A 25782-nucleotide genomic window follows, 5' to 3' on the forward strand; every position below is an offset into this window, starting at 1 on the left:
GCGAGGAAAAGTCGCTAGTATCCTTGGTACAATGCCTCAAGGACCTATTTTAGACATTAGCTAGCTTTTAAGTTTTGTCTTATTTTCTTATATAATTAATTATGTAAATATGTTCATGTAAATAATGTTCCAGTGAGATCATCATCACGTGAGAACCTTCTCTCACTTGAATTCGTTGTAAGTCTTGTTTCCCTTGCTAAGGTTGAACAACCTGAAAGAAAGGGCAGCCTGACCTTTTTTTAGGTAACAAAGGAATACTAAAAGCAAATATTACCGCCTCGCTTACATATGCTTGTGGGCTAACCGATGCCTGCATAATATAATGAACATAATGCCTGCCGAAGCATTATGTTCATTATTTTATGACTTTTATGAGTGTTTTAATTACCAGAAGCTATTACCGTGTGATACCGTACACCGTATGATTTGCATGATAACTCATAATAATTCATTTCTCCCGTTGTCTATCTGTGCCTATGTAGTTAATCTTTTTTATCAAACAGAAACTGCGAGCGATTTCATTTATACCTATCACACATCCAGCAGGCCTCTGTGACTCAGTTGTTCAGAGCAGCTAGACCGGCATTCCAAAAGGTCTAAGGTTCCAGTCCTCCCGGAGGTGTAAAATTTCCCATTTTTCTATTAATAAAAAAAAAAAATATTTGTGTAAGTCATCAAATCTCTCATGTTGGATTGACCCACTTGTTGTTGTTGTTCTCGATGCTGATGTTTGATCTAAGTATCTGATGATGGAAACAGGGGAGGCCACAAGAACCTTTAGAATCTTTAGACAATTGTACAGTCAGTTATAATAATACCTATTACATAAGTACATATAATTGCTTGTAAGATTTATTTTATTTTAGCGAAGTAATTTCAATATTCCTAATAAGACGACAATAATATTATAAATGTTACCGAAGTATTATTAGTTAATCTTTTTTATCAAACAGAAACTGCGAGCGATTTCATTTATACCTATCACACATCCAGCAGGCCTCTGTGACTCAGTTGTTCAGAGCAGCTAGACCGGCATTCCAAAAGGTCTAAGGTTCCAGTCCTCCCGGAGGTGTAAAATTTCCCATTTTTCTATTAATAAAAAAAAAAAATATTTGTGTAAGTCATCAAATCTCTCATGTTGGATTGACCCACTTGTTGTTGTTGTTCTCGATGCTGATGTTTGATCTAAGTATCTGATGATGGAAACAGGGAGGCCACAAGAACCTTTAGAATCTTTAGACAATTGTACAGTCAGTTATAATAATACCTATTACATAAGTACATATAATTGCTTGTAAGATTTATTTTATTTTAGCGAAGTAATTTCAATATTCCTAATAAGACGACAATAATATTATAAATGTTACCGAAGTATTATTAGTAGCTGTCTAGTCCGTGGTTAATTCCAAAACAATTGCATAAAGGTAAGGTATCTGAATTAAAAAAGGAAGAAAAATTTTATGCTAACGTTTCGCCTAAAACTTTTCTACGACTTATACCCCCTATTGTGTGAAAGGAAATTTTGGCTCGTGTTTTCATTTTTCTTTTAATTAATTACTAAAATGTTCTCCCAATTCTCCATTATATACGCTTCTGGCGCATGGCGAATCGAGGTCCAGTTTTCAATTCTAATTCTATGGATTACAACCATAATTTTACAAGCTACAATTATTATTACTTGTGTTACGATAGCCTGCAACTTTTATCGGTTCGTATCGAACTTTAATTTGCACGCTTTGATGAATGCGTTTCATTATACAGGATGGTAAGTATGTGATGTTTAGAAAATAAGTTAAAGTTGTTATTATAGAAGTTTATAACGATATTGAAGTTATGATTATGTATTTTCCTATTTTATAAACAAGTCATTGTTTTTTACCGTTAATATACTTCATATTACTTTCTGCATGTCAGATGTTGCTGCATATAATCAAGTGCTCGTATGCAAGAACTTTACATACGATTAAAATATTGTGCAAAATGTGCAACGAACCGGTGAAGTGTGATCCGAACTTAGTCGCTGAAGGCTTTGGATGTCTAGGCTCAGTAATTTGTGTTGGATTCGAATCTGATACCTAGTTTTCAAGAGAAAGAAGTCACAAAAGAGTATTGTTTACCTTGACTTGTTGCTTTGTATAATTAATTTATTTAACCGTGGACATGCTTGGTTCCTCACAAAACTAATACATTATTCAAGTTTAAACTCTTTTGTATAGATTCGTAATAAATTATAATATTTAGGTATATTAAGGTTATTTCGTATTTTAAATGTAGGATCTATTTACGTTTCGTATTCATATGCTGATCATTTTAAATTCTCTAAATCGACATTCACAAATCGGGAACACTATCAATATGCGATGGGTTTTTTACTTGCACTTTTGGTCGCACTTTGAAAAACGAACTCATTTAAATTGTCAATCGAGTGACGTCAGACCGCCGATATCCGGAGGTCATCAGACATTTTACTTTAGTTCAGTCGATTTGATCAACCCATCCGATATTATGCATTCAGGCCAGGTTAAAATGATCTCTGACGTTTTGAAACAGTATGAGAGTTTGTATGAGTGTTGACAGTGGAGCGCTGAGTGGGGAGGGTCAGGTACAACTGGTGAGTCGAACAGTGGGTACGCAGACCCGGCTCATGTTTTCATTACAATAGGTAATGCCGAGGTGTCCTCCAGCGTAGGCAGTAGGTACGGTATGAAAATCAATTCAATACAAACTCGGCGTGCGCTGAAACTATCGGTTTATTTGCTCTATAATTGCGGCAATAAAGTAAACCTAGATTACAACATGACATGACTAGTAGTACCTGCCTAATGCATATAATACGTTGATTACCACAATTGACGATTCTTCAGCTGTTTAATACTAACCCCTTTCAAGGGTCACTTGCTCGTTTTATGGTTCAGGTATTGCCTGTTGGCTAATCCGATTTCTAAAATCGAGTCGGCGGTAACTAGATCTTAGAAAAACAAAAATCAGTATCATCAGTCATGAAAAGGACGACAGAAACTAGGACTACTAGTATTAAACTCATGTTAAAAGCTATCTTTCAGCCGGCTCTATTAGCGTAATGGCCTGTCCGGTGTAATCCGTTTTCCGCAATTCAAACAAACATGCAGCTCTTTTTGTTCCAACTGCTCATCAATTATTCCAAAAGCTACACGTAACTTGCTAGAGGTGTCAATGAATATTTATTTGTACTATAGTGCCCCAATTTTGTTAACTGGCAGAAAAACTTTTAGAATGCTGAAAATAAATGTTTGCTCATGACATGACATTTGGTGACGCCTGGTAGCGTAACTTTTCAGTCGTGTAACATCTCAGTGTAACATACTATTACTCGAAGATTTAGTCGGTACCTATTAAAAGACCAATTTTACGGAGTACAACAATCGCAACCTTAAATTATCAATTAAAATCACTAAATAGTATAAAACAAAGTCGCTTTCTCTGTCCCTATGTATGCTGAAATCTTTAAAACTACGCAACGGATTTTGATCCGGTTTTTTTAAATAGATAGAGTGATTCTAGAGTGAATGATGAAATGACGGATGATAGGGAGGTATGGAAGCGGAAGACATGCTGCGCCGACCCCAAATGAATGGGATAAGGGCAGGCGAATGATGATGATGATGAGAGTGATTCTAGAGGAAGGTTTACATGTAGGTATAGTACCAGTGCGAAGCCGGGGCGGGTCGCTAGTAGACAATAAAGCCTGACCAGAATGACCAATATGACTGTATATTGTCAAGAGGGCGCTGTTATTCTGATGTATGCAGTGACAGTTCGGTATAGTATGAAGATTGAAGAATATAATTTTTAAGAAAAAAAAACCGTCGCCTTTCGGGTTCTGGTGAAAGTTACTTGCGAATGTTGGATTATGTAGAAATGTGTAGGTATTTTTTAAAACTGCTTTTAATGCTTTAATTATTAGATGGCAACATAAATGAATATACGTATAACGTTAAGGTTTGAGGAGTTTCCTCAATTCCTCATGAATCCGATATTATATTATAAGAAATCGAAGCTTGACAAACTTTGACTTGAAAACTCAATATGCTTAACAAACATAACTAAATAAATAAATGTCACTGTTCTGAACTTAAATGCATGCTTTTCTTGCAAAAATACCAAAGTCACTTATGAGTGTGCCGTTCAGATTTGAGGAGTACGGTTCTGACTATCATCAGCAGTTCCACTGCACCAAATGTCACTGTTCTGGACGCAAGTGCATGCTGTTCTTATAAAAATACCAAAGTCACTATAAGCGTGCCGTTCAGATTTGAGGAGTTCGGTTCTGACCATCAGCAGTTCCACTGTACCAAATGTCACTGTTCTAGACGTAAGCGCATGCTGTTCTTATAAAAATGGCAAAGTCACTATAAGCGTGCCGTTCAGATTTGAGGAGTTCGGTTCTGACCATCATCAGCAATTCCGCTGCACCAAATGTCACTGTTCTGGATGAAAGTGCATGCTGTTCTTATAAAAATACCAAAGTCACTATAAGCGTGCCGTTCAGATTTGAAGAGTTCTATTCTGGCCATCATCAGCAGTTCCACTGCACCAAATGTCACTGTTCCGTACCTAAATGCATGCTGTTCCTTTAAAAACACAAAAATCACTATATGTATGCCTTTCAGATTCGAGGAGTTCCCTCGATTTCTCCAGGATCCCATCATCAGAACTGGGTTCTGAGAAAAATGGGACCAATCTGTATGCATATACATTCAATTAAAAAAAAAAATTTCAAAATCGGTCCAGTAACGACGGAGATATCGAGGAACAAACATTAAAAAAAATAAAAAATAAAAAAACATACAGACGACTTGATAACCGTCCTTCTTGAGATAGTTGGGGAGTTTATTGAAAAACCTTAAATTTTTTGACCAAAGCATGAAACTTGGCACAGTTGTTCCTTATATCAAAATAAGCCGATTAAGATCGGGAGCCTTCGGGAGCCTCCCCCCTGGGGCCCGGGAGGGGGGGTCCAAGTACCGCTTCACCCGGCTTGGTTTGAAAAATTCTAACTTACCCCGTTTAGTTAATAGGTCATGTTTGGTATCGTTTTCGAGTAAATCAATAACGTAGAATTCATTTTTGGTACTAAAATTATAATTTAATGGTAAGTAAAATTAAAAAAAAATTAAAAATTTGAAATTTTCATCCATGATTTACAAATTCAAGTCATCATAAATGACAAACTGTTTGCTTTTTCTATAAATAAAAAATACGATATGAAAGCCTATTTAATGTAGATTATAAAAAATATAACTTTTATCCACCTTCACAAACGTTAAGTTCCACAAAAAAATTACTTTAAGACGCGCGGCGTCGGGACGCCGCGAGCGTAATTTTAAAATACCTCTATTTTAAAAACTCTATTAGACCCGGTTTAGCTATTAGGTCATGTTTGATATAGTTTTCGAGTAAATTAATAACAAAGAATTTATTTTTGGTACTACAATTATAATTTAATGGTAAATAAATTTAAAAAAAATCATCTATAATTTGCAAATTCAAGTCAACAAAAATGTCAACTGTTTGCTTTTTCTTTAAATAAAAATATGATGTAAAAGCCTATGCGTATGTCACCAAACACCCAGACAAGTTTGGTGGAAGCTTCCTTCACGAACTGCTTGGTGTCTGATGACCATGATCAATATGTAGTTGTTTTTTAAAAATGCATATTTGCGCGTTTAAACTGGGCGTTTTGCAGCAGCAGTCCCTGGTTTCTGGGCCGAGCGTTAGACGTTGGACGGAGCCAAGGTATCCACACAGGTCACGCCCCACGCCAAGGGTCGTCCCAAAAACCAAGGCAAAAGCGAGCAACCATCAGGCCGCTTTCCGTCTGCTGCTGACAAGCCGACAGTTTCGAGGGTTGTCGGTATGTTCGCTGTGCCGAGAGCCTTGCGGATTAAATCGTTAAGTGCAGCGTGTCACAAAATTCGGCCAGCAATAGACTGGCAGTGGAGTCCGTGGTGTCCTAATGCGTCGGCAGCAAGGGTGTGGTTGGCATGTCTTTAGCCCCAGTCTTAGACAAAATGGCAGTATATGATAAAGTAAGGCAGCCTCGGAAGGAGGTATGTTCTCCAAGTGTCGATCTTTTCTAGTAAAGAGGTTCTTCCGGCACTCATTCACTGTTGCGTAAGGACCCTTGATCTGAAACAATATGTGCATTGTCATTTTATTTAAACAGATTCTGCAACTATCAAATTACAACATTTTGGTGGATCACCTTCACTATTACACACTTACCTATCATACAAAATAATTACAAACTTTAGTAGAATCTGATTAGCCTATCTATGATATTGCTCCATCTCGTAATAGTTTGAAGCCTTGGGTGGCCATGTTTCTCCCTTGTTGATCGTTTCAAGCTGCGTTTATCGTATATATTACCCATACTATGTCTAATCTAGAAACGTTTTCTTTTGGCTTTGAAGCTTAGCCAGGCCACTCAAGGTGTCAAACTTAACAAGATGGAGCAATATCAGAGGCAAATCAGATTCTACTAAAGTTTGTAATAATTATGTATGATACGTAACGTAAGTGGGTAATACTGAAGGTTACGTGATCCACCAAAAAGTTGTAATTTGATAGTTGTAGACTCTAAAATGATAATGCACATATTGTTTCAGACCAAGTCGTTGCGTAACGGTGAATGAGTGGTCGAAGTACCTACCTCTTTAGGTACCAGAAAAGATCGACAATTGGAGAACATACCTCCTTCAGAGGCTGCCTTGCATCAGCATATACTGCGCACAGTGTACCAGGGGCCCATTTCTCGAAGCTACAAGTTACAATTTTCAACTGGTTGTCAATGTCTAATATGACAAGTTGGAAAGAGACTTCCTCTTGTAACTTGTAACTTTCAGTTTTGAGAAATGGGACTCAGGGCGTTCTTGTTTGGAGTCAGGCGTTGGTGCCACACCAAAATTTGCCAAGTTCGTCTTCTTGGGGATGGAAGGAAAAAGGAGACGAATGGGTACCACACTGGTCACTCTGGTCAGACAACACTGAAGTGGCCAGTATATGCTTAGAAGTTACAAGATGTAAATGTAAATCAGGTTGCAAAAAACGATGCAACTGCATAAAGAGGGTAGAGCCTTCTTTATGCAGTTCTATATGTACCCAGCTATGTTTCTGTGAAGGGAATGTATAGTATGAGTATGAGTATGAGTAATCTGTCAATTAGGACACCACAGACTAAACTATAAGTGCTAACTTTTCAGTGTTGGATACTCTATGGCAGTTCCGACTCAATTATAATAAGCTCATTATAATTGACTTTAGTTAATTATAATAATTTCAAAAATAGAACTTCATACAATTTCTATACTAATTTGGCATAACCTGGCATATACCTGGCAAATTTTCCTGCATCTGAAACATATTTTTTTTATCTGTCGCGTTATCGGCCAATCAGAGACGGTTATTACAAACAATTGGTTGCTAGGTAATTCGATGTTGATACAATGGTGAACGACTCTATTGACATTAATTTTATCTTGCATGAATGGTGATATTTCCGTCCATTGATGATGAAGATGATGACTCGTAGAAAAAGTATTGTATACAATAGTGATATAATTAAGCTTTTCACTCTCGTACTACACATGGTACTCTACTGAAAAGTTTTGTATTATATCACGATTGTATAAAATACTATTATATAAATTTCTTTCAGGATTCACTACAATAAATAAATAACAGGTACAGTCGGTCTTTAGATCGTGTGGTCCGACCCGAGTGTTGCCGTTGTCGACACCGGAGTCAATAATAATGAATCTTTTTCTATTTATGCATTAACACACCTCTGACACTGGCGATCAAATATATGAAAGAGGCGCGTTCCCCGCACACAGTCTAAGCTCGCGTAGGTGAACGCGTACTATCCTTTGTGAATAGGCTTTAATATCATATTTTTATATTTATAGCAAAAGCAAACCGTTTGACATTTATGGTGACTTGAATTTGCAACTCACAGTTTTTTTTTTTTAATTTCATTTAACATTAAATGGTCATTTTAGTACCAAATCTAAATTCTACGTTATTAATTTACTCGAAAATGATACTAAACATGACCTAATAGCTAAACGGGTTCTAATAGAGTTTTTTAAAATAAAGGCATTTTAAAATTACGCTCGCGGCGTCCCGACGCCGCGCGGCTTAAAGTTTTTTTTATGAAACTTAACGTTAGTAAAGGTGGGTAAAAGTTATATTATTCATAATCTATATTAAATAGGCTTTCATATCATATTTTTTATTTGTAGAAAAAGCAAACAGTTTGACATTTATGATGACTTGAATTTGTAAATCATAGATGAAAATTTCAAACTTTTAATTTTTTTTTCATTTTATTTACCATTAAATTATAATTTTAGTACCAAAAATGAATTCTACGTTATTGATTTACTCGAAAACGATACCAAACATGACCTATGAACTAAACGGGCTATGTTAGAATTTTTCAAAGCAAGCCGGGTGAAGCGGTACTTTGGCCCCCCCTCCCGAGCCCCAGGGGGGAGGCTCCCGAAGGCTCCCGATCTTAATCGGCTTATTTTGATATAAGGAACAACTGTGCCAAGTTTCATGCTTTGGTCAAGAAAAAAAAGGTTTGGCCTCTTTTTGTCGATAAACGTCCCCACTAAGATATGAGGCGACGGTTAAAAATAAGTTCGAATGAAATTCCGCAACATGGCGCGTAGTCATAAATTTCTGGTTAGGCTTTACATCACATCAGTCAAGTTGTTGTTATACAATATGTATACATATATATGATATACAACAATGACCATGAGACAGCGATTAGAATTTGTTGTAAGTCATGAAGATCACGATCTCTATAGGTAACATTAACTCATTTCAATCTTTCTCCTATCTCATGAACCACATTTTTCTATTCTCCAAAGCACAGATCAATACAACAAGATGGCCCTTACAGGGCGACTCGCGGTCACCAAGCATACGACAAATCAGGTTTATAAAAGTTTGAACGCGTGCGACACCGATCAGTAGCGCCCAAGTATACGACCCGCTAACAGTGTCCGTGTCCGCTCGGGAAAAAATCTTAAATAATCAATTTTGGTTGCAAACAATGGTCTCTTACAGCATAAAGTGGTGTGGCAAGTCTTCTAACACTTCTACATGTAAAAAAGATGGAACAACATTCCACAGTTAAGTCAAATTAATTATTTTGTTGAATATTGTTTATTGTCCGCGGAGTTCATTTATACTGGTCAATATGGTTGTGCTGAGCGGCGCCGAGGCGCGTCCATCCCTCTTTACCGAGTTAAGCTAAGTTCACATTTGTCTGTCGTGTCGTGTTGTGATGCTCTCTGTCGTGATGGCTACTGTTCACATTAATATGACGTGTTATGACGCATTCTGACGCAATTTTTTATCAGTTCGTTCTCAGCACTCGGATAGCTCACACGTTTACAATGTTTTTTCAAGAATCATCCGATTCAGATTCCGATTTTGAAGATGAATTGCAATTGTTGGCGCTGGCTACGCTTCTTAGAAAAGAAAAAAAGAGAAGGAGGTATTGGAGCGAGCAGTTCGCCATCCATACTTGCAGCTCTGATGCGTAACAACACAAGACTGGCGCGTTCACACTAGCCAAAGGAGCTGTGTCGTGTCGCTGCCCCGCCCCCCGTACTTCACCCGGTCTGACGCGGACCGGGATCGCTTGTGACGCGACACAACACAAGCCGTCACAACACAGTGCATCAGATAAATGTGAATGCAACAATATTAAATGGTTGAAACCGATACCGTTCTGATGCGTCACGACACAACACAACAGACAAATATAAACGCGGCTTTAAAAATGTGATATGCTATCCCTTTCACGTAAACGACTAGGCATGGGGCCATGTTAGTTTATGTCTGTTGCGGGAACTTCGTACTGCCGTTCGTACCATGTGCTACCATTTTATGAAATATAAAAGAAAGCAGATTTGTAATAGTGAATAATTATCTAGAATCTGTAGAGTCTGTAGTGGTATTTAGTTCATTGATTAGTTTAGAATATTTAGTTGGTTATTTAACTTAGTAAACGTAAGTAAAAATGCACAGTTTAGTTATTAGTTACTAGAATGATTTTTATTGAGATGCTATCACAATTATCATCCTCCTTGCGTTATCCCGGCATCGGCATTCGCCACGGCTCATGGGAGCCTGGGGTCCGCTTTGGAAACTACTACCAAGATTTGGCGTAGGCACTAGTTTTATGAAAGCGACTGCCATCTGACCTTCCAACCCGAAGGGTAACTAGGCCTTATTATAATTTAATTATAATATTATAATTTGTTGCAAAACAAATTTACCACAGTACTGGTACCGGTACCATTGTCTATAATAGACATGTCTCATTCCCATCCCTACTGCTAATCATAAAGGCGCGCCATTATTTGAAACGACCAATGGCAGCACCGTGCGCGCCCGCCTCACCCCGCAAGGATTGGTGATTTGCGTCTCGAACAATATCGCTTGCATTTGGCTTCTAGTGGGGTGTTCTGTGCTCCAAAGTGACTCTCGTGCCCTATGTTTCAGGTAATAATGGGCGACCGGTCAGCAGCGGAGCGGGCGTGTAAGGACCCCAACCCCATCATCGACGGCAGGAAAGCCAACGTTAACCTCGCCATCCTCGGGGCCAAGCCCAGAGGGAACCTTGCGCCAGGTACGTGAAGCCAATAAACGAATTCACTGCAACTGCATCCACCTAATTTATAAAGCTTGACCAAAATATGTGACTATTGCTTTGAGTAATTATGTTAACTAGAGAGGGCACCTCAACTTGATTTTGTGTAACAACATTTAGAGCCGATCGGCACAACCGCGCTTAGTCTGTGCCGAACGGCTGTGGTAGATTGACGTATCGCAATGAAAAATATTTCGTCTAAATAATGCCGTCATGTGTAGTGAGGTACTGTACAAACTGCTCCGGAAAATCTAACTAAAGCCAAGGAGTGACTTTTCATATGTAGGTTTACTGCATTTTTGTTTAAACACGCTTACTTTTTAAAAAATGTATCAATATAAACTCATGCCGAAGCGCCATGTTGCGGCGGCCATGTTTCGTTGAAACCAAAGAGTAAAAAATGCAACAAAAGCAGACGTGACAATATCGCAAGTTAGTTCAAGTTTCCTATCATACATTAAATTCTATCTATGTATCGACGCAAAAAAGGTTATTTAATTATTATTGTCAGAATTGCACAGTTTTCCGACATGTCGGTCTATAACAGATTCTCAATACGCGTGTCGAATTTCATGTGAATATGTAAATGTATGTGCAGTACCTAACCTATCTGAATGAATTTGGGTAGGTAGACGGTCAAGCAAATTATGAGAGTATAAAAACGCGCGAAATTCAAATTTTGTATAAGACGATAAACCCGCGCCCATACATACATGGATGTAGATAAAGTTATGTATGCGACTATACATAATTAGGCATTAAATTGTTAAGAAAAAGTTAAATCGCTGTTAGTTTTGCAACGATAATTAAGCATGGAATTTCAATAAAAACATCGTTTTTGTTTTAATTATGTAAATTATACTAAGCTATAATCTAAATACAAAACGTGAAACAAGTTTAGTTTTAAATACAGATTTCAAGCTTGATTGTCGTTACAAAAAACAAAACTAACAGCGATTTATGTTTTTTGTTAACAACTCACGCAAATTGAGAGTCATAAATTAAAAAAATGCCCATGTAAACCCATGTCACTTCTATACTACGACTTCTAATCTTCTTCTAATCTATGCACTCTATGCAGGACTCATCATCGCGACCGAAACGTCGTAAGCGCCGAGTAAAATCGTAGCGCTTGCGACGTTACGGAAGCAGGCCATTGGTTCACACCCCGCCCCCTCGCCCCGCCTTCAGCTTACAGGCTGTGACACGTTCGTTGTTTGGTATAGCTCCTCTATACGAAGTAATAATTACTCAATGGACTATTGTCAAGAGGGCGCTGTTATTCTGATGTAGGTACATATGCGGTGACAGTTCAGTATAGTATGAAGAAAATAGTTCTTATAAAATTCCGCAAGATGGGGCGTAGCGCAGTCAATATATTTCTGGTCAGGCTGTAAATAGTACTGCAACAATATGGACGACCGGTTATCAATCGTAAGAACAAAATTTACAGTCACGGCCTAACCAAATGAACCGGTTCGCGCAGGACCTGTAGAAAATTCTATAAAAAAATCCAAGATCTCTGAGCTTACTGGTATCCAAACCTTGGGTTGCCTTGATATATAGGATTCTGGTATTTATTTAAAATCACAATGCCTGGGCTAAACTTTAGATTTGCAAGTATTAGGAACTTAATGAATATAATTATACGGCCTTCCACTAAATATTAGAAAAGTTCCAAGTAAATTTATTTTCAAACGCATGGTTCGTAAGCACTTCACTGGCTCGTGATTAACGTTTCGTTGTAGGTACATGTAGGTATTATGTATATAAGTAGCTGTTTATGTAAGTATATCTTATAGAGTATATGTATAAGTTCATCCCCTCATTATAGTATTTAATGATAATAGTTTTAATTTGTAAATAGTAGAATAGAAAGTGATATCTGATTATTGTTTTCTGTCACGATGCCTGCACGTACCAAATGTTTCTTTTTAACCCAGTGGTTGACTGGTAGAGAATGCCTTAAGGCATTATGTCCACCAGTTGTACTTATTTTTTTATGTGCAATAAAGAATAAATAAATAAATAAATTATAAATAATATTTTTTATAGACTAACCTCTGTTAGGAGAGTATGCTAAATCTAATACTCAATAATAATCAAACGAAACATGTTTTTATATACTTATGTTGTACCTTTAGGAGGCCAACCTTTATCATTCGTAATAGCCAGCCGTTAGCCTAGTCTAATACTAATAATCGTAGATCAAAGTCGTAATTAAGAATGTTCCGAATATATGTGAATGTCTTTGAGTGTGTTCGAAACTTCCAAACGCTGTTAGACTGTAACTAATGGCTTCTCAAAATTTTAATGATTAACTTTTAGTTTCATTTCTAACGTTTCGTTTATATGCAAGGCATTACATTACTATCTGTCCTTGCATGTTTTATTAACATTTAATTACGTAATATTTTTTATATGTTTTAAAAACAACTACACACGATTAGATATTTAAACTGAAATGTAAGGCGTACCGATTGTACGACTATGTGACTAGGTAATAGGTACTATGACGTCACCGTCATTCAGAAGGGCTCCAAATCCTACAGATCTACTCGTGTATCAGCCCCCCTCTTACATTAAGTCTGACGTAATACACAACATAGTTGCGAAATGGCGTGGCGTTATGGACCTTTGTCAGTTCAACTGTACAATAAAAAAAAATCAATGTAATATAATGGATGATGTTGTTGTACCCTTGAGTCTATAATTGATTAGTACCTACCTATAAATTCCTACTGTTTTCACGCTGTTCATTATTAGCTTGTTAATCTCTTATCAACAGTAACTGCACCTTCAACGTATTGATTTGAAACAGGCAGCAAATAGCCATACCTATACGCTATAACTTGCAGTACATACGCTTAAGCTTAATACGCCATACATCGCAGGTACATACGCCTTTGGATGGTGCTTACGATAACAAAGTTATATATTTTCTGTTCTCCAAGTCTGGTGCTTAATTTCTAAATGTCTACATAAACGTTTACCAACAAACATATTATAATATTTTATTTCTAAAAACATAGCGGATATATATTGTATCATACTTAGCTTTCAAAAACAGGAAAAATATGTTAATATAATTATTTAACTGTGTGATAATCAACTGAAACTATATTCCAGAGTTTGAACAGCTCTATAATGAAGCAAACATTACGCTAAGGAATCCAGTACAAACCTTAACTCAGTAGATCATTAACGAACAAGGCGTTTAACCCGTGTATGCTCGTTGATTTCGTTAGTAACCTTATCGCTCAGCTGTTTGTAAAAGGAACGTTTTTTCTAGCAAGCACAATGATCCTTTTTTTATCTCCTCGCTTGACAAAAACTACGCCGTGTGTGAGACAATGCTTCGCGGGGGTCAGCGTACATGTGTCGCAAGCTTTACTTGAACATTACTTATTGATGCGCTTACTCAAATGTGGAATTTTTGTACAACTTCATTAGTTTATGCGTAGATTTCTGTATTTAAAACATTTCTTTATTCTTTAGATTACAGGCAGTGATTATACATACTTGAACTCAGATTTTGTTTAGGTCGGTCTAATGCTGTTAAGTACCGATTTTTTATTTAATTTTTTATACAACTTATAGCATAGTAGAATTGATAAACCGATAACAGTGAATCTAATTACTTATATCTGCGAATTCACTCGTGGTTAAGTATTTAATAATAAATCAAGCGTTATCAGGAGATAGTGCAGTCGATAAAATTAGCGTTAGATTAACTGCTATCTTTGCCATGAGCTGGGCTATGACGCCGACTTCTAGTGGCTTAGAACTTACTTGAAATATTAGGTGCAACTTACCTATTAGAATGTGTTTAAGTCGTTTAAGGTAGGTACCTACTAAATTTTACAAAGCAGTAAGGGCGAGTCGAAATTTCAGGCTACAATTAAAATAACGCTTTATTACGTGCATTACCTACTTATAGAAGTTTTGTAACAGAAAAATTCTTAGAGGGTTCTGAGTTTTTCTAGAGACAAAAACCGTGTCTAAGCATAGTTTCCCTGCTAGAAAATCTTTTCATCCAGTAAAGTAGTTCATATTGCAATCGCTTATATAAAAATACGTACCAGTGCCATTAGTTATCACGATTTTGGCAAGCGCCAAAAGCAGACATCGGGCTCTTAATCCCCGAGTAAGCGCCTACGCCTAGGGCCTCCCCACACTATAGCGTCCATTGAGCGTCACCGTTATAGAAAATAACGTTGCTGCGCAGTTTGCATCGAGGAACAGCCAATACAGTTTATACAGTTGACTAGACGCTCGGGAAATGTTTGTGTATATTGGCCCTATAAAGGGAATACCTTAGTTCAAGTTACTCTGGTAAATCTGAGAATATAACTTGCAACATATCAAAATTATCAAACTAATGTACTTGTACCTACCTTTGAGTAATTATGTTAACTAGAGAGGGCACCTCAACTTGATTTTGTGTAACAACATTTAGAGCCGATCGGCACAACCGCGCTTAGTCTGTGCCGAACGGCTGTGGTAGATTGACGTATCGCAATGAAAAATATTTCGTCTAAATAATGCCGTCATGTGTAGTGAGGTACTGTACAAACTGCTCCGGAAAATCTAACTAAAGCCAAGGAGTGACTTTTCATATGTAGGTTTACTGCATTTTTGTTTAAACACGCTTACTTTTTAAAAAATGTATCAATATAAACTCATGCCGAAGCGCCATGTTGCGGCGGCCATGTTTCGTTGAAACCAAAGAGTAAAAAATGCAACAAAAGCAGACGTGACAATATCGCAAGTTAGTTCAAGTTTCCTATCATACATTAAATTCTATCTATGTATCGACGCAAAAAAGGTTATTTAATTATTATTGTCAGAATTGCACAGTTTTCCGACATGTCGGTCTATAACAGATTCTCAATACGCGTGTCGAATTTCATGTGAATATGTAAATGTATGTGCAGTACCTAACCTATCTGAATGAATTTGGGTAGGTAGACGGTCAAGCAAATTATGAGAGTATAAAAACGCGCGAAATTCAAATTTTGTATAAGACGATAAACCCGCGCCCATACATACATGGATGTAGATAAAGTTATGTATGCGACTATACATAATTAGGCATTAAATTGTTAAGAAAAAGTTAAATCGCTGTTAGTTTTGCAACGATAATTAAGCATGGAATTTCAATAAAAACATCGTTTTTGTTTTAATTATGTAAATTATACTAAGCTATAATCTAAATACAAAACGTGAAACAAGTTTAGTTTTAAATACAGATTTCAAGCTTGATTGTCGTTACAAAAAACAAAACTAACAGCGATTTATGTTTTTTGTTAACAACTCACGCAAATTGAGAGTCATAAATTAAAAAAATGCCCATGTAAACCCATGTCACTTCTATACTACGACTTCTAATCTTCTTCTAATCTATGCACTCTATGCAGGACTCATCATCGCGACCGAAACGTCGTAAGCGCCGAGTAAAATCGTAGCGCTTGCGACGTTACGGAAGCAGGCCATTGGTTCACACCCCGCCCCCTCGCCCCGCCTTCAGCTTACAGGCTGTGACACGTTCGTTGTTTGGTATAGCTCCTCTATACGAAGTAATAATTACTCAATGGTACCTACACGGCTAGGGCTCCGCTCCGCCGGATGTCCCTAAACGCTCGGAAACGGAAGTGCTCGGTGTACGACGCCCGCTAATTGATTGCGGGCGACAACCCCCGGTTACCTGAAATCACCCTTTTTGGTTACAATGTTGCGTACACCAGAAACCAATATTGTCTGGCTTGTGATTAACATGTAAGTACTTGCTTTGGTTAAAACGCGGTACTCTATGTGTTATAGAGGAATACGATAATATATTAATTAACCCCCGACGCAAAAACGACGGGGTGTTATAAGTTTGACGTGTCTGTTTGTCTGTCTATGGCAATATGGCATCGTAGCTCCCGAAAGGATGAACTGATTCAGATTTAGTTTTTTTTTTGTTTGAAAGCTGAATCAGTCAGGAGTGTTCTTAGCCATGTGTAATGGAAATCGGTCCACTATGTCGGGGGTTTAATAGTTATTTGTTATACAAGGGGGCAAAGTTGTATTTTAACGCCGAGTGTGGAACTGAAAAACGAGCAAGTGAAAGGATTCTATAGTTGAACCACGAGCGAAGCGAGTGGTTCGAGAATAGAATCCTGAACTTGTGAGTTTTTGAACACACGAGAAGTAAAATACATTTGCACCCGAGTGTAACACAAAATTTTTCCCCTCACTATAGCGAGGAAACTACAACGCAAAAAATGCGTTTATCACTGCTTCCAGTAGTTCCACAGGTGGTAAATCATCTTTATTACTAGATTCACCTACTTTTATCAACTTTAAAGCAGTTAATTTGACTTTATTCAAGGTCAAATTACTTTACCCACTAGTGGATAAAATGCGTTTTTACCCGCTGGTATTAAAGGACAAAACACGTGTTTCCGAGCTAGTGAGGGGAAATAGTACATTACTATACAAGTGCGTAAAAAAGGAAGTTCGAAACGAGTGGCGATAAATTAAAACACGACCGAAGGGAGTGTTTTAAATTGACACGAGTTACGAATTTCCTTTTCGCACGTGTATCGTACGACGTTTTTCAGTACAGATGAGCCTTCAAAGTTTCGACCTGGCATATAATGAACCACTTCTCGCACTAGTGCGTAAAAAAACACCATCTGTACTGAAAAAAAAATTGTGTTTGGGTTATTTTACTTGGAAGTTTTAAAGGCGCGGAGTCTTTCTAGTTATCGAAATATAAAGTTGGAATATTCTGTGCACAACCACAGCGATGATGAGGTTTACAGTTAAACACGTCACCTCAGTCACCAATCCATTAATAATTAATGCTCTACTATGGAAATTATATGTACTTATTGTTTATTAGTAAGCCATGTGAATACACATGAGCACAAAATGTAGTACTTATACATTACTTTTTAACTGATTTCTTTTCTACTGATAATCCATACGTTGCCACTAAATCGATTTATAATCAATATAATCATGGCCTGGTTTTCCTGTTTGATTTGCTCAGTTATAGATATTTTATTACTTTTTCCCTATAACTAAACAAAGTGTAAATTACTTTATTATTTACATAGTAGGAACTAGGAACATGTGTACGTAACCTTTTCAGTCCTCATGAAACCACTAGCATTAACAATTAAATAAATTAATTGCGTTATCTGCAATCAATTTGTACGGCAGTTGCGCTTGCTGGCATAAAGTCAACAAAATTGCTTTGACCATCAGTGCATCACACGGCCGTGTGAGCCCAAAGACTTCCTCTCACAGACTCCACATTGTAATGAGTTATACTTATAATACGCGGTTTAGGTTATGAATATCATCACACAGACTTATACTTTTTTTGTGGGAAAACATTGACATAGAATTATTAACGTAAGTAAGTAAGTAAATATTCTTTTCCCCTCACTATCTCGGAAACACGTGTTTTGTCCTTCAATACCAGCGGGTAAAAACGCATTTTATCCACTAGTGGGTAAAGTAATTTGACCTTGAATAAAGTCAAATTAACTGCTTTAAAATTGATAAAAGTAGGTGAATCTAGTAATAAAGATGATTTACCACCTGTGGAACTACTGGAAGCAGTGATAAACGCATTTTTTGCGTTGTAGTTTCCTCGCTATAGTAAGGGGAAAAGTTTTGTGTTACACTCGGGTGAAAATGTATTTTACTTCTCGTGTGTTAAAAAACTCGCAAGTTCAGGATTCGATTCTCGAACCACTCGCTTCGCTCGTGGTTCAACTATAGAATCCTTTCACTTGCTCGTTTTTCAATTCCACACTCGGCGTTAAAATACAACTTTGCCCCCTTGTATAACAAATAACTATTATTGCACCATTTTAGCATTTTACATGTAAAAAAAAAAAAAAAAAACAGAATAAACGTAATAAAACTTATATGAATGACACTCGACCCGGTGTGCGAATTCTTCGCCGTGTTTGTATGTAGGTAATCCACCGTAATCACAAACGTCCAATGTCTATGAAGTTATGACGTTTAATTTACCCTCTACAGTGTGGGTTTTAGAGGTTTTTCTTACCCTAAAGTGATGGTTATTTAAATATGAAGTCTACAGTCTGTGCTAATAGGTATTAAAACACGTTGCATAGATAGATGCAATTGGTTTGGAATCGAGTCAAGTATCAGTGTATGGCGAATGGTGACCGAAATTCTTCTTCTTAGACAAAAATAAGCCATCTAGTAGGCAAATGATCTGAAGTGTGAGGTAACAAGAATGACATGTCATAATACACTTCCGTACACACACACATACAGGTATTGGATTAAATTGACGACTGACAATGCCATGCTAAGTTGGCTCCTCTTTAATTTGGCGCTGTATAGAATTACGCAGTTACGGTACGTGTCGTGATTTGCGAATTTGATCTTAATTAAAGGGGGAGAAGGTCGTACTTAAGTAACGGTTGTGGCTTGGTTACACGAGAAATGAGCCGTTCGGAATGGACCATGAAGCGATGAAATATTGCGTATATGAGATTGAAATGGTTTCGACGCATTTCGATCCAACAACCTAGGTAATCAATACCTTACCTGCAGTTGTTTATGTTTTCTACATTCTTTCAATAACTGCCTACTACAAAGAAGTAGAGCAATATTTTAACAGAAATATCAAAACAGGCACGACTTAATGTAACTTCCTACCACAGAGAACCTCCTAGGGGTTGGTCTGTGCTTCCTACTCACGCATTTACTTATGCGGGGATTGGATAAAAACTGCCAGGGACTGTTTACAGTACCAAAGAAGTGTCGCAGAACGACTGAATGGATCCTCGTCACATGCATGTCTATTGTGGAGGTCGCAGTATTGTTCCACGATGTGTCGGGTAATGCACACATTGAAAGCCGCTTGAGGCCGTGTGTGAGCTAAAAAAGGTCGTATAGTTACGGGATTTTTAATTACATACGGCTTTTTAGGGAGCCGGGTACACAATGGGCGCAGGCGCGCGTGACACCGCGCCACCTGGCCGTGGTGTACCGGCCCAGCCATATGCTCCCGCGCAAGCTTTTCTATATTGTCCACGCATCGGCAGCCCTAACGAAATGAGACGCGGCCCTAGTTACGGTGGGGTGATGGGGTCATCCGTGAACCTTATCGATCGCTTATGTTCCGGTGATAGGGAATCATTTGGCTGTTGATAATAAAGTTCCATGTGTAGTTAAAGGCCCCAGGGGTCTAGAATAGCTGATGATTCATCATAATGACCATCAGTGATGAAAGTCGTTTACGCTACGACAACTAAATATTTAACTTTCTGTGATAAATAATGATAAAGTATTTTCTTTATCGTAATGCAAATTGTCATTTTAGTTAGATCCGAAATTATAGTGTGATAATTGAAATCATGAATGACAATTTATCAGAGATGGATTTTTTGGATCATAAATGCGAGGCAAATATTAATATATTTTAGCCTAAGACAGCGTATTGCAGTAGCTATCTTCAAAGCGTTATAAGTTAAACAGTTCTGAGAACAATACCGACATAATGTCAGAACTGGATAAACGCATTAGATCTGCCGCCAAAATACCCTGTTTAGTCTACGGTAACTGCATGGCTGGGACTTACGAGCTGTATTAGTTTGTTTACAGAACCCTTCCGAAATGTAGGACTGCGCTGGGAACAGTTTACTGGCTTAGTCGTTTCCTCACAGTTTAATATCCACTGAGCTAGGGGTGGTGCGAATCAATAACTGACATAACGACATGTACGCTACTAGATTACAACGGACGTGGTCATGTTACAATAGCTTCTTTTATCAACGTCTTCCCACCGTGAGAACACAATACAATTAGCTTTCAAATTCAGGTCCTCGAAACTCGATTCTTGTACCTAGGTTTTGTGCTGTCACGTTTGATCAGGAGGGGCCGAGTGGGAACAGAGTCCGTTAAAACGAGTCCGGTTTTAGCGCAACCGTTTCATCCGGCGGGACGCAGCCTCGGGGTAGTTACCGTTATTTTAGAGGGGTTTCTATGAACGGGCGCATGCGCACCCGGCTCCCCTTCAATGTCCTCTGTACCTGCGATTTTTTTGTCTCCAACGAAAATAAGAGCACGTTTTTTAATGTAAATTAGGTGCATACAAATGTGCACGCTTGGTAAGCAGAGCCATTTGTTAGTTTTGATAAACAGGGATAAGATTATCAGAGATTTAAATTGGGTTTTTGTAAAATCTTGATTTAAATATCGCACAATAGGAAATACTGTCGGAGCAATATTTAAAACACGAATACAGATTTAGTTGAAGGGAATATTGATTGACTGTTGCTTCTATCGGTCTATCTACGTTCTATTCCGTGAGTTTTTTGGGGAAATCGATTTGTTACTGTTAGCAGCATTAATGGAGGAGTAAAGTCGTGTCTGTCTTCGCCGCTCGCGCATAGTGTTCGCGCCAAAATAAATAAGCGTTAATCTGGTTAAGCGGGGCATCAACGGATCGCGGCCGCTATCGAAACAGACTGATGCAGTTGTTAGCTGTAAACTATTCCTGTAGTTGGGGAATAATTAATCAACTATGTATGTGTTTTAGCTTAGCAGAATGTTTTATAAAATATGTATAAGTTTTACACATCGAATAATGAGAATTTTTGCCGTACTATCAGCTAATAAAATATTTGAACGGATTATATCATATCGCGTACAAATTGTCAAAGTAGGTAGTTTAATTTTACGAACAATAACGGTAATTGAAGACAATTATAAAAATTGAAAAAATATACATCTATGTATCTATATGTCTACACATATCAGCGTCAGGCGTGCCACCGTTATACGCAGCGCCTGTAGTTCAACCGACATTGAATTCGATTGTCGCTGTATGGCTGTTGTTTGACTAGCTGCTCCATATTTACTTACCTACATGAATACCAAAAGAATAAAACTACAGGATCGTTATCGTAAAGCCATTTACCATATTTTTATGTTGTAAACAATTTTTACTGTATTACCATCGTCTAAACATGCTAGCGGTTGCATACGGTGTATTCCTACAGTGGTGGCCGGGCAATTTCAGGAGCGTCGATTATGAAAACATTGTTAAAGTTTTATTGTACGAATGTACGGTGTTGATGAAGGCCGGCGGGGCACTTGTCCAAACACGAGGTGACGGTATGAATTATATAGTGGAGCGAGCGCGCGGTAATCGATTCACACCTGCCCAGAACTACGCCTTGTCCAAATTGTTGTCATTTGGGGCGCCACTGTAATTTTTAGACTTTCTGAGTCGGTATTTTTTTAAATATTTTTTTATCGTGTACGACGTGTACTGAGTTAAGGCTTATATGTAGTGTAACAAGATTATCAAATTACTTTTAAGCTAGATATCAAAAATAACACCAAAATCGCCATAAAATTGAGACTAAAGGGTAGTAGGGTAATTCACGTTCCGTATCAAATACCTATATCTGGCCATTATTCAAACAGAGCTTGTTATAGGCAATAAATAACAATAGACACTTAAAAATTATGCTTATGTACTAATTTTAGTTGATTACCTACCTAAAGCTACCTAAAACTTACTGCTAAATGAAACAGGTCTGACGAGTTAAAAAAAAGTAATTTACTCAATGCTACGTTTCACGTTTGTCACACTCACTGAAACCGTCCTCAGAGCACCGATGCGCGAATTTTCGAGAGGCACGCATCCAGTCATCATTGACTAATGAAGAGTTTAAGCTTAAGCCCTTTGTGCCGTCCCTGTTGGGCGCTCGCGTGCTTGCCCTTCGCCGCTGCATTACTTATGCATGTGCCCCCTCCGTCCGAGGACGTCGTGCAGGACTATCCCCGCACTAGTTTTTAGGGTTCTGTAATGTTGACCTAGTAGGTAGTTAGTTTTACAAGTTTCGCGTGTTCTAATATGCAGTGTCGTGTACAATCGTTGTAAAAAATGTAAACGTTCGGTGATGACTCATGTTAGTAAATTGAGCTTCAGTTCTTTTTTTGTGTTTTTAAATTATTGTTTTTCAAATTAACTTTAATAAAATTACTCAGCTTAAAATTCGATGTAACTTATTAAACTTATCAAAATTATCAATTAATACCCATCAGTTCGTGTTATGTCATTTCTAATGGTTTGCTAGGTAGTATAACTTCAACAGGCATTCTATTCCAATTGTTTTTCAACACTTTCTGTGTACATTGTTAGCGGAGGCATAAAAGTATTAATGTGGCATGGATGGTAAAGGCAAAAAAGACGACAATGCGATTCAGTACCCTTCTCCGTAAAGTGATTCGGGCCTGTGGTAGATCATGTCAATCTCGCATTCAACCTCCGACAACGGTGTCCAGCCAGTGTTACATCATACATCGTTTGCAATTAAACTCAAAGCAATTTTATTCTTCTGCGGAACCCTTTGGTGAGCTGGGAGTATTATATTGTTTTGGGTGTGGGATTTAGGCTGCACTGATGGGTAGCACCGCACGCGCCGCGATCGATATCGAAACGGCCGTTTCGTTCACTGCGCTTTGGGGAACGACCAATCATTATATTATTATTTTTACTTAGCTATCAACTTGTATGTTTATTGAACTTAGAAAATCCTTTAAAGTATTTTTTGAACCTTTTTTGATTTCTGAAGGAGTTTTGGTAATAGATAGAACTGATTAAATTTAGGTACCTATGGTCAGTCTATCTACACAGTGATTAGAGATTGTGGGGTAACTTGTTTGCTATTTCTCTACCTCTACCTTTGGTATGTTATTGATTATAGCTGTTCAAGCCACCCCAAGCGCCTTACAGGAGTAAAATTAATCACGAGTAGATTAATATTAGTCTACAAGAACTTAAAAGTTCTCTCTGATTTTCCTTTCCTTACTAAGTCTGTTAAAATTTGACATGCAATGGCTGGCTAGATAACATTTATCTATTCTCGTTTTACATTGTAAAGCCACTAATTTTCTAGGCATCTGATAGCATCTATAATGTATTAATCCTCTAATGAGCGCGGTCGATACTGCGCAAACTTGTAATTGTATGAAGCGAAGCCATAATCGGCGCTCCGCGGCGCCGCGTGATTCTGCTGTTATCGATATGCCGTCATACTCTAATTTCTTAAATCACATTTCTATGGGTTGCAGTATTGATTGTCTTAAGTGTATGTGTGTCAGGGTTTTAATTTGTTTTATTTTTAACGGATTTACTCAGTAGGTCAGTAGGTAGCTAGGTATTTAATTGTTATTAGCATGTAGGTTGTAGGTACCTACCTGAGGTACCTACATAAACCTAATTATTCAGAGTGGCTATAAGTATTGGAAATAGGTACATTAATCATAATATAACGTAGTTCTGTTCCTTCCTTTTAGTTCTGTTCTGATTAATCGTGTATATTTTTTATTTCCATTTAATTCTCTACATAATTAATATAATTATATTAAGTGGACATTGAAGAAGGACACACCGTTTTAACCAATCCATAACTTTTAGTTTGAGCTTCCTTAAAAACCTGACTTTATCAAATGGAGATTGCACCTCAAACCTCAAATGTATTGTATATGATAAAGGGTTGCATATGTATTGCATTGAAAGACACGTTAACGTTATCACGGTTCGCAGTAGAGCCGCATTGCTTGTTATAGGTATCATATCAGTATTTTATTGTGCACGGCGGAAACGAGTAATTACTAAACCGCGTGGCAGCTTGGCTGTGATCCCGACCGTAAAATCATTTCTATTACATTAGAATCGTGAATACCATAAATTTTATCATACATAAAAACCACGCTTTTACACTTCCGCAACTAGGTACTTTTTACACAAATTCTTCACTAGCTAATAAATAAGCTATGAGAATCGTTTGAAAACGTCTTTTATATACGAAGACTGGCCTATTTACAGAATGCATGATCATTGCCAAGAGGAAGTGAGATACCTACTTTCAATTAGTCATACTGTCATACCTGGTCACTACAATTTCTAGAACGCGAATTTACTTGCTAATATTAATAATTTCCACTTGAAAATTGTGATTAAATTTTCATTCAACGTGAAACATTCATTCAACGTTAAAATTTCCTTGACGTAAAACAGGCATTTCGCGTTAATAAATTTTCCCTTGGATATCTTCCGTGTCATCTGACATATGGCATACATCCCAAGTATGTGGTTCTGCAGTTTGTTGACACGATTATAACGTATTGGCTTTGTGCGAAGTGCATGGAGGGGGTAAGCAAAGCGATCGCAGTGCTTGCGGTGGTCAAAATCGACACTGATTGTGGTTGTCATCTATCAAAACTCATAAAATATAATACAATGGGTATGTTTGATATGGGGCACCAATGTTGTTTCGTTGTTAATTGTAAAAATAATGGCATAAATAGTCGTTGCACGTTCTATGCGTTTCTTAGAGCACACGGGAAATTGGATCAAAGAACTAAATGGATAGCTACCGTAAAAAGAAAACGTAAGTGACATGTCAAAACAAAACATTATAATAAATTATATTTAAGCTTTGTTTACCTAATATTGTTCAATACGCTGTTAGTATTTTTCCTACCGTAAAAGATTATGCTTAAAGATTCAGGCCTAGCCTGGGAATAGGCCCGTGTCGGATATTTCTGCGGCCGCGTACATGACTAGGTACTTACGTTTAGATTTGTTTTACATATGGCATTAACGGGACGGAGGTTTAGCGAATACCATATCACTCGCTCGTAGAACTTCTACCATTACTCCTATGTTCTTCAAGATTCCTTACATGCCCTGCCAGCACCAATTTATTGCCACTTTCTGTGGTCTGGGGTTGGAAGTTTATACCGTGAGTAGTGCTTTGGAAACTGATTTTTATTATTATATCCATTTCTTTATAATCTATCTACCTAAATTACACTTGAAATAGTAGCTCTTGTTATTCGATTTATTTAAAATTAACGAAAAATCGCTAAAATATATGTTTGTTTACATGTCATTTTTTGACATTTTCCACTTCAAGTTCACATGGTAGTGGGCGTAATTGTCGTGCACGTAGCCAATACTCATGAATATATGTCTACGTTGGCATTAATTTACCAGGTTTGTTCAA

The 25782-nt window shown here is 37.5% G+C and overlaps 1 protein-coding gene across 2 annotated transcripts in view; it reads left to right on the forward strand.

Annotated features, from left to right (window-relative positions):
- The window catches only part of LOC125225838 (RNA-binding protein 24-B-like), a 45146-nt gene that overhangs the window by 8463 nt on the left and 10901 nt on the right, over positions 1-25782 (forward strand). For both annotated transcript variants that reach the window (XM_048129697.1, XM_048129698.1), the window contains exon 2: positions 10567-10693. In XM_048129697.1, coding sequence (XP_047985654.1) covers positions 10567-10693 — 127 coding nt within the window. The remainder of the gene's footprint in view (positions 1-10566; positions 10694-25782) is intronic.

The sequence above is a fragment of the Leguminivora glycinivorella genome, chromosome 4, assembly GCF_023078275.1.
Source record: "Leguminivora glycinivorella isolate SPB_JAAS2020 chromosome 4, LegGlyc_1.1, whole genome shotgun sequence".
Lineage (NCBI taxonomy): Eukaryota > Metazoa > Arthropoda > Insecta > Lepidoptera > Tortricidae > Leguminivora > Leguminivora glycinivorella.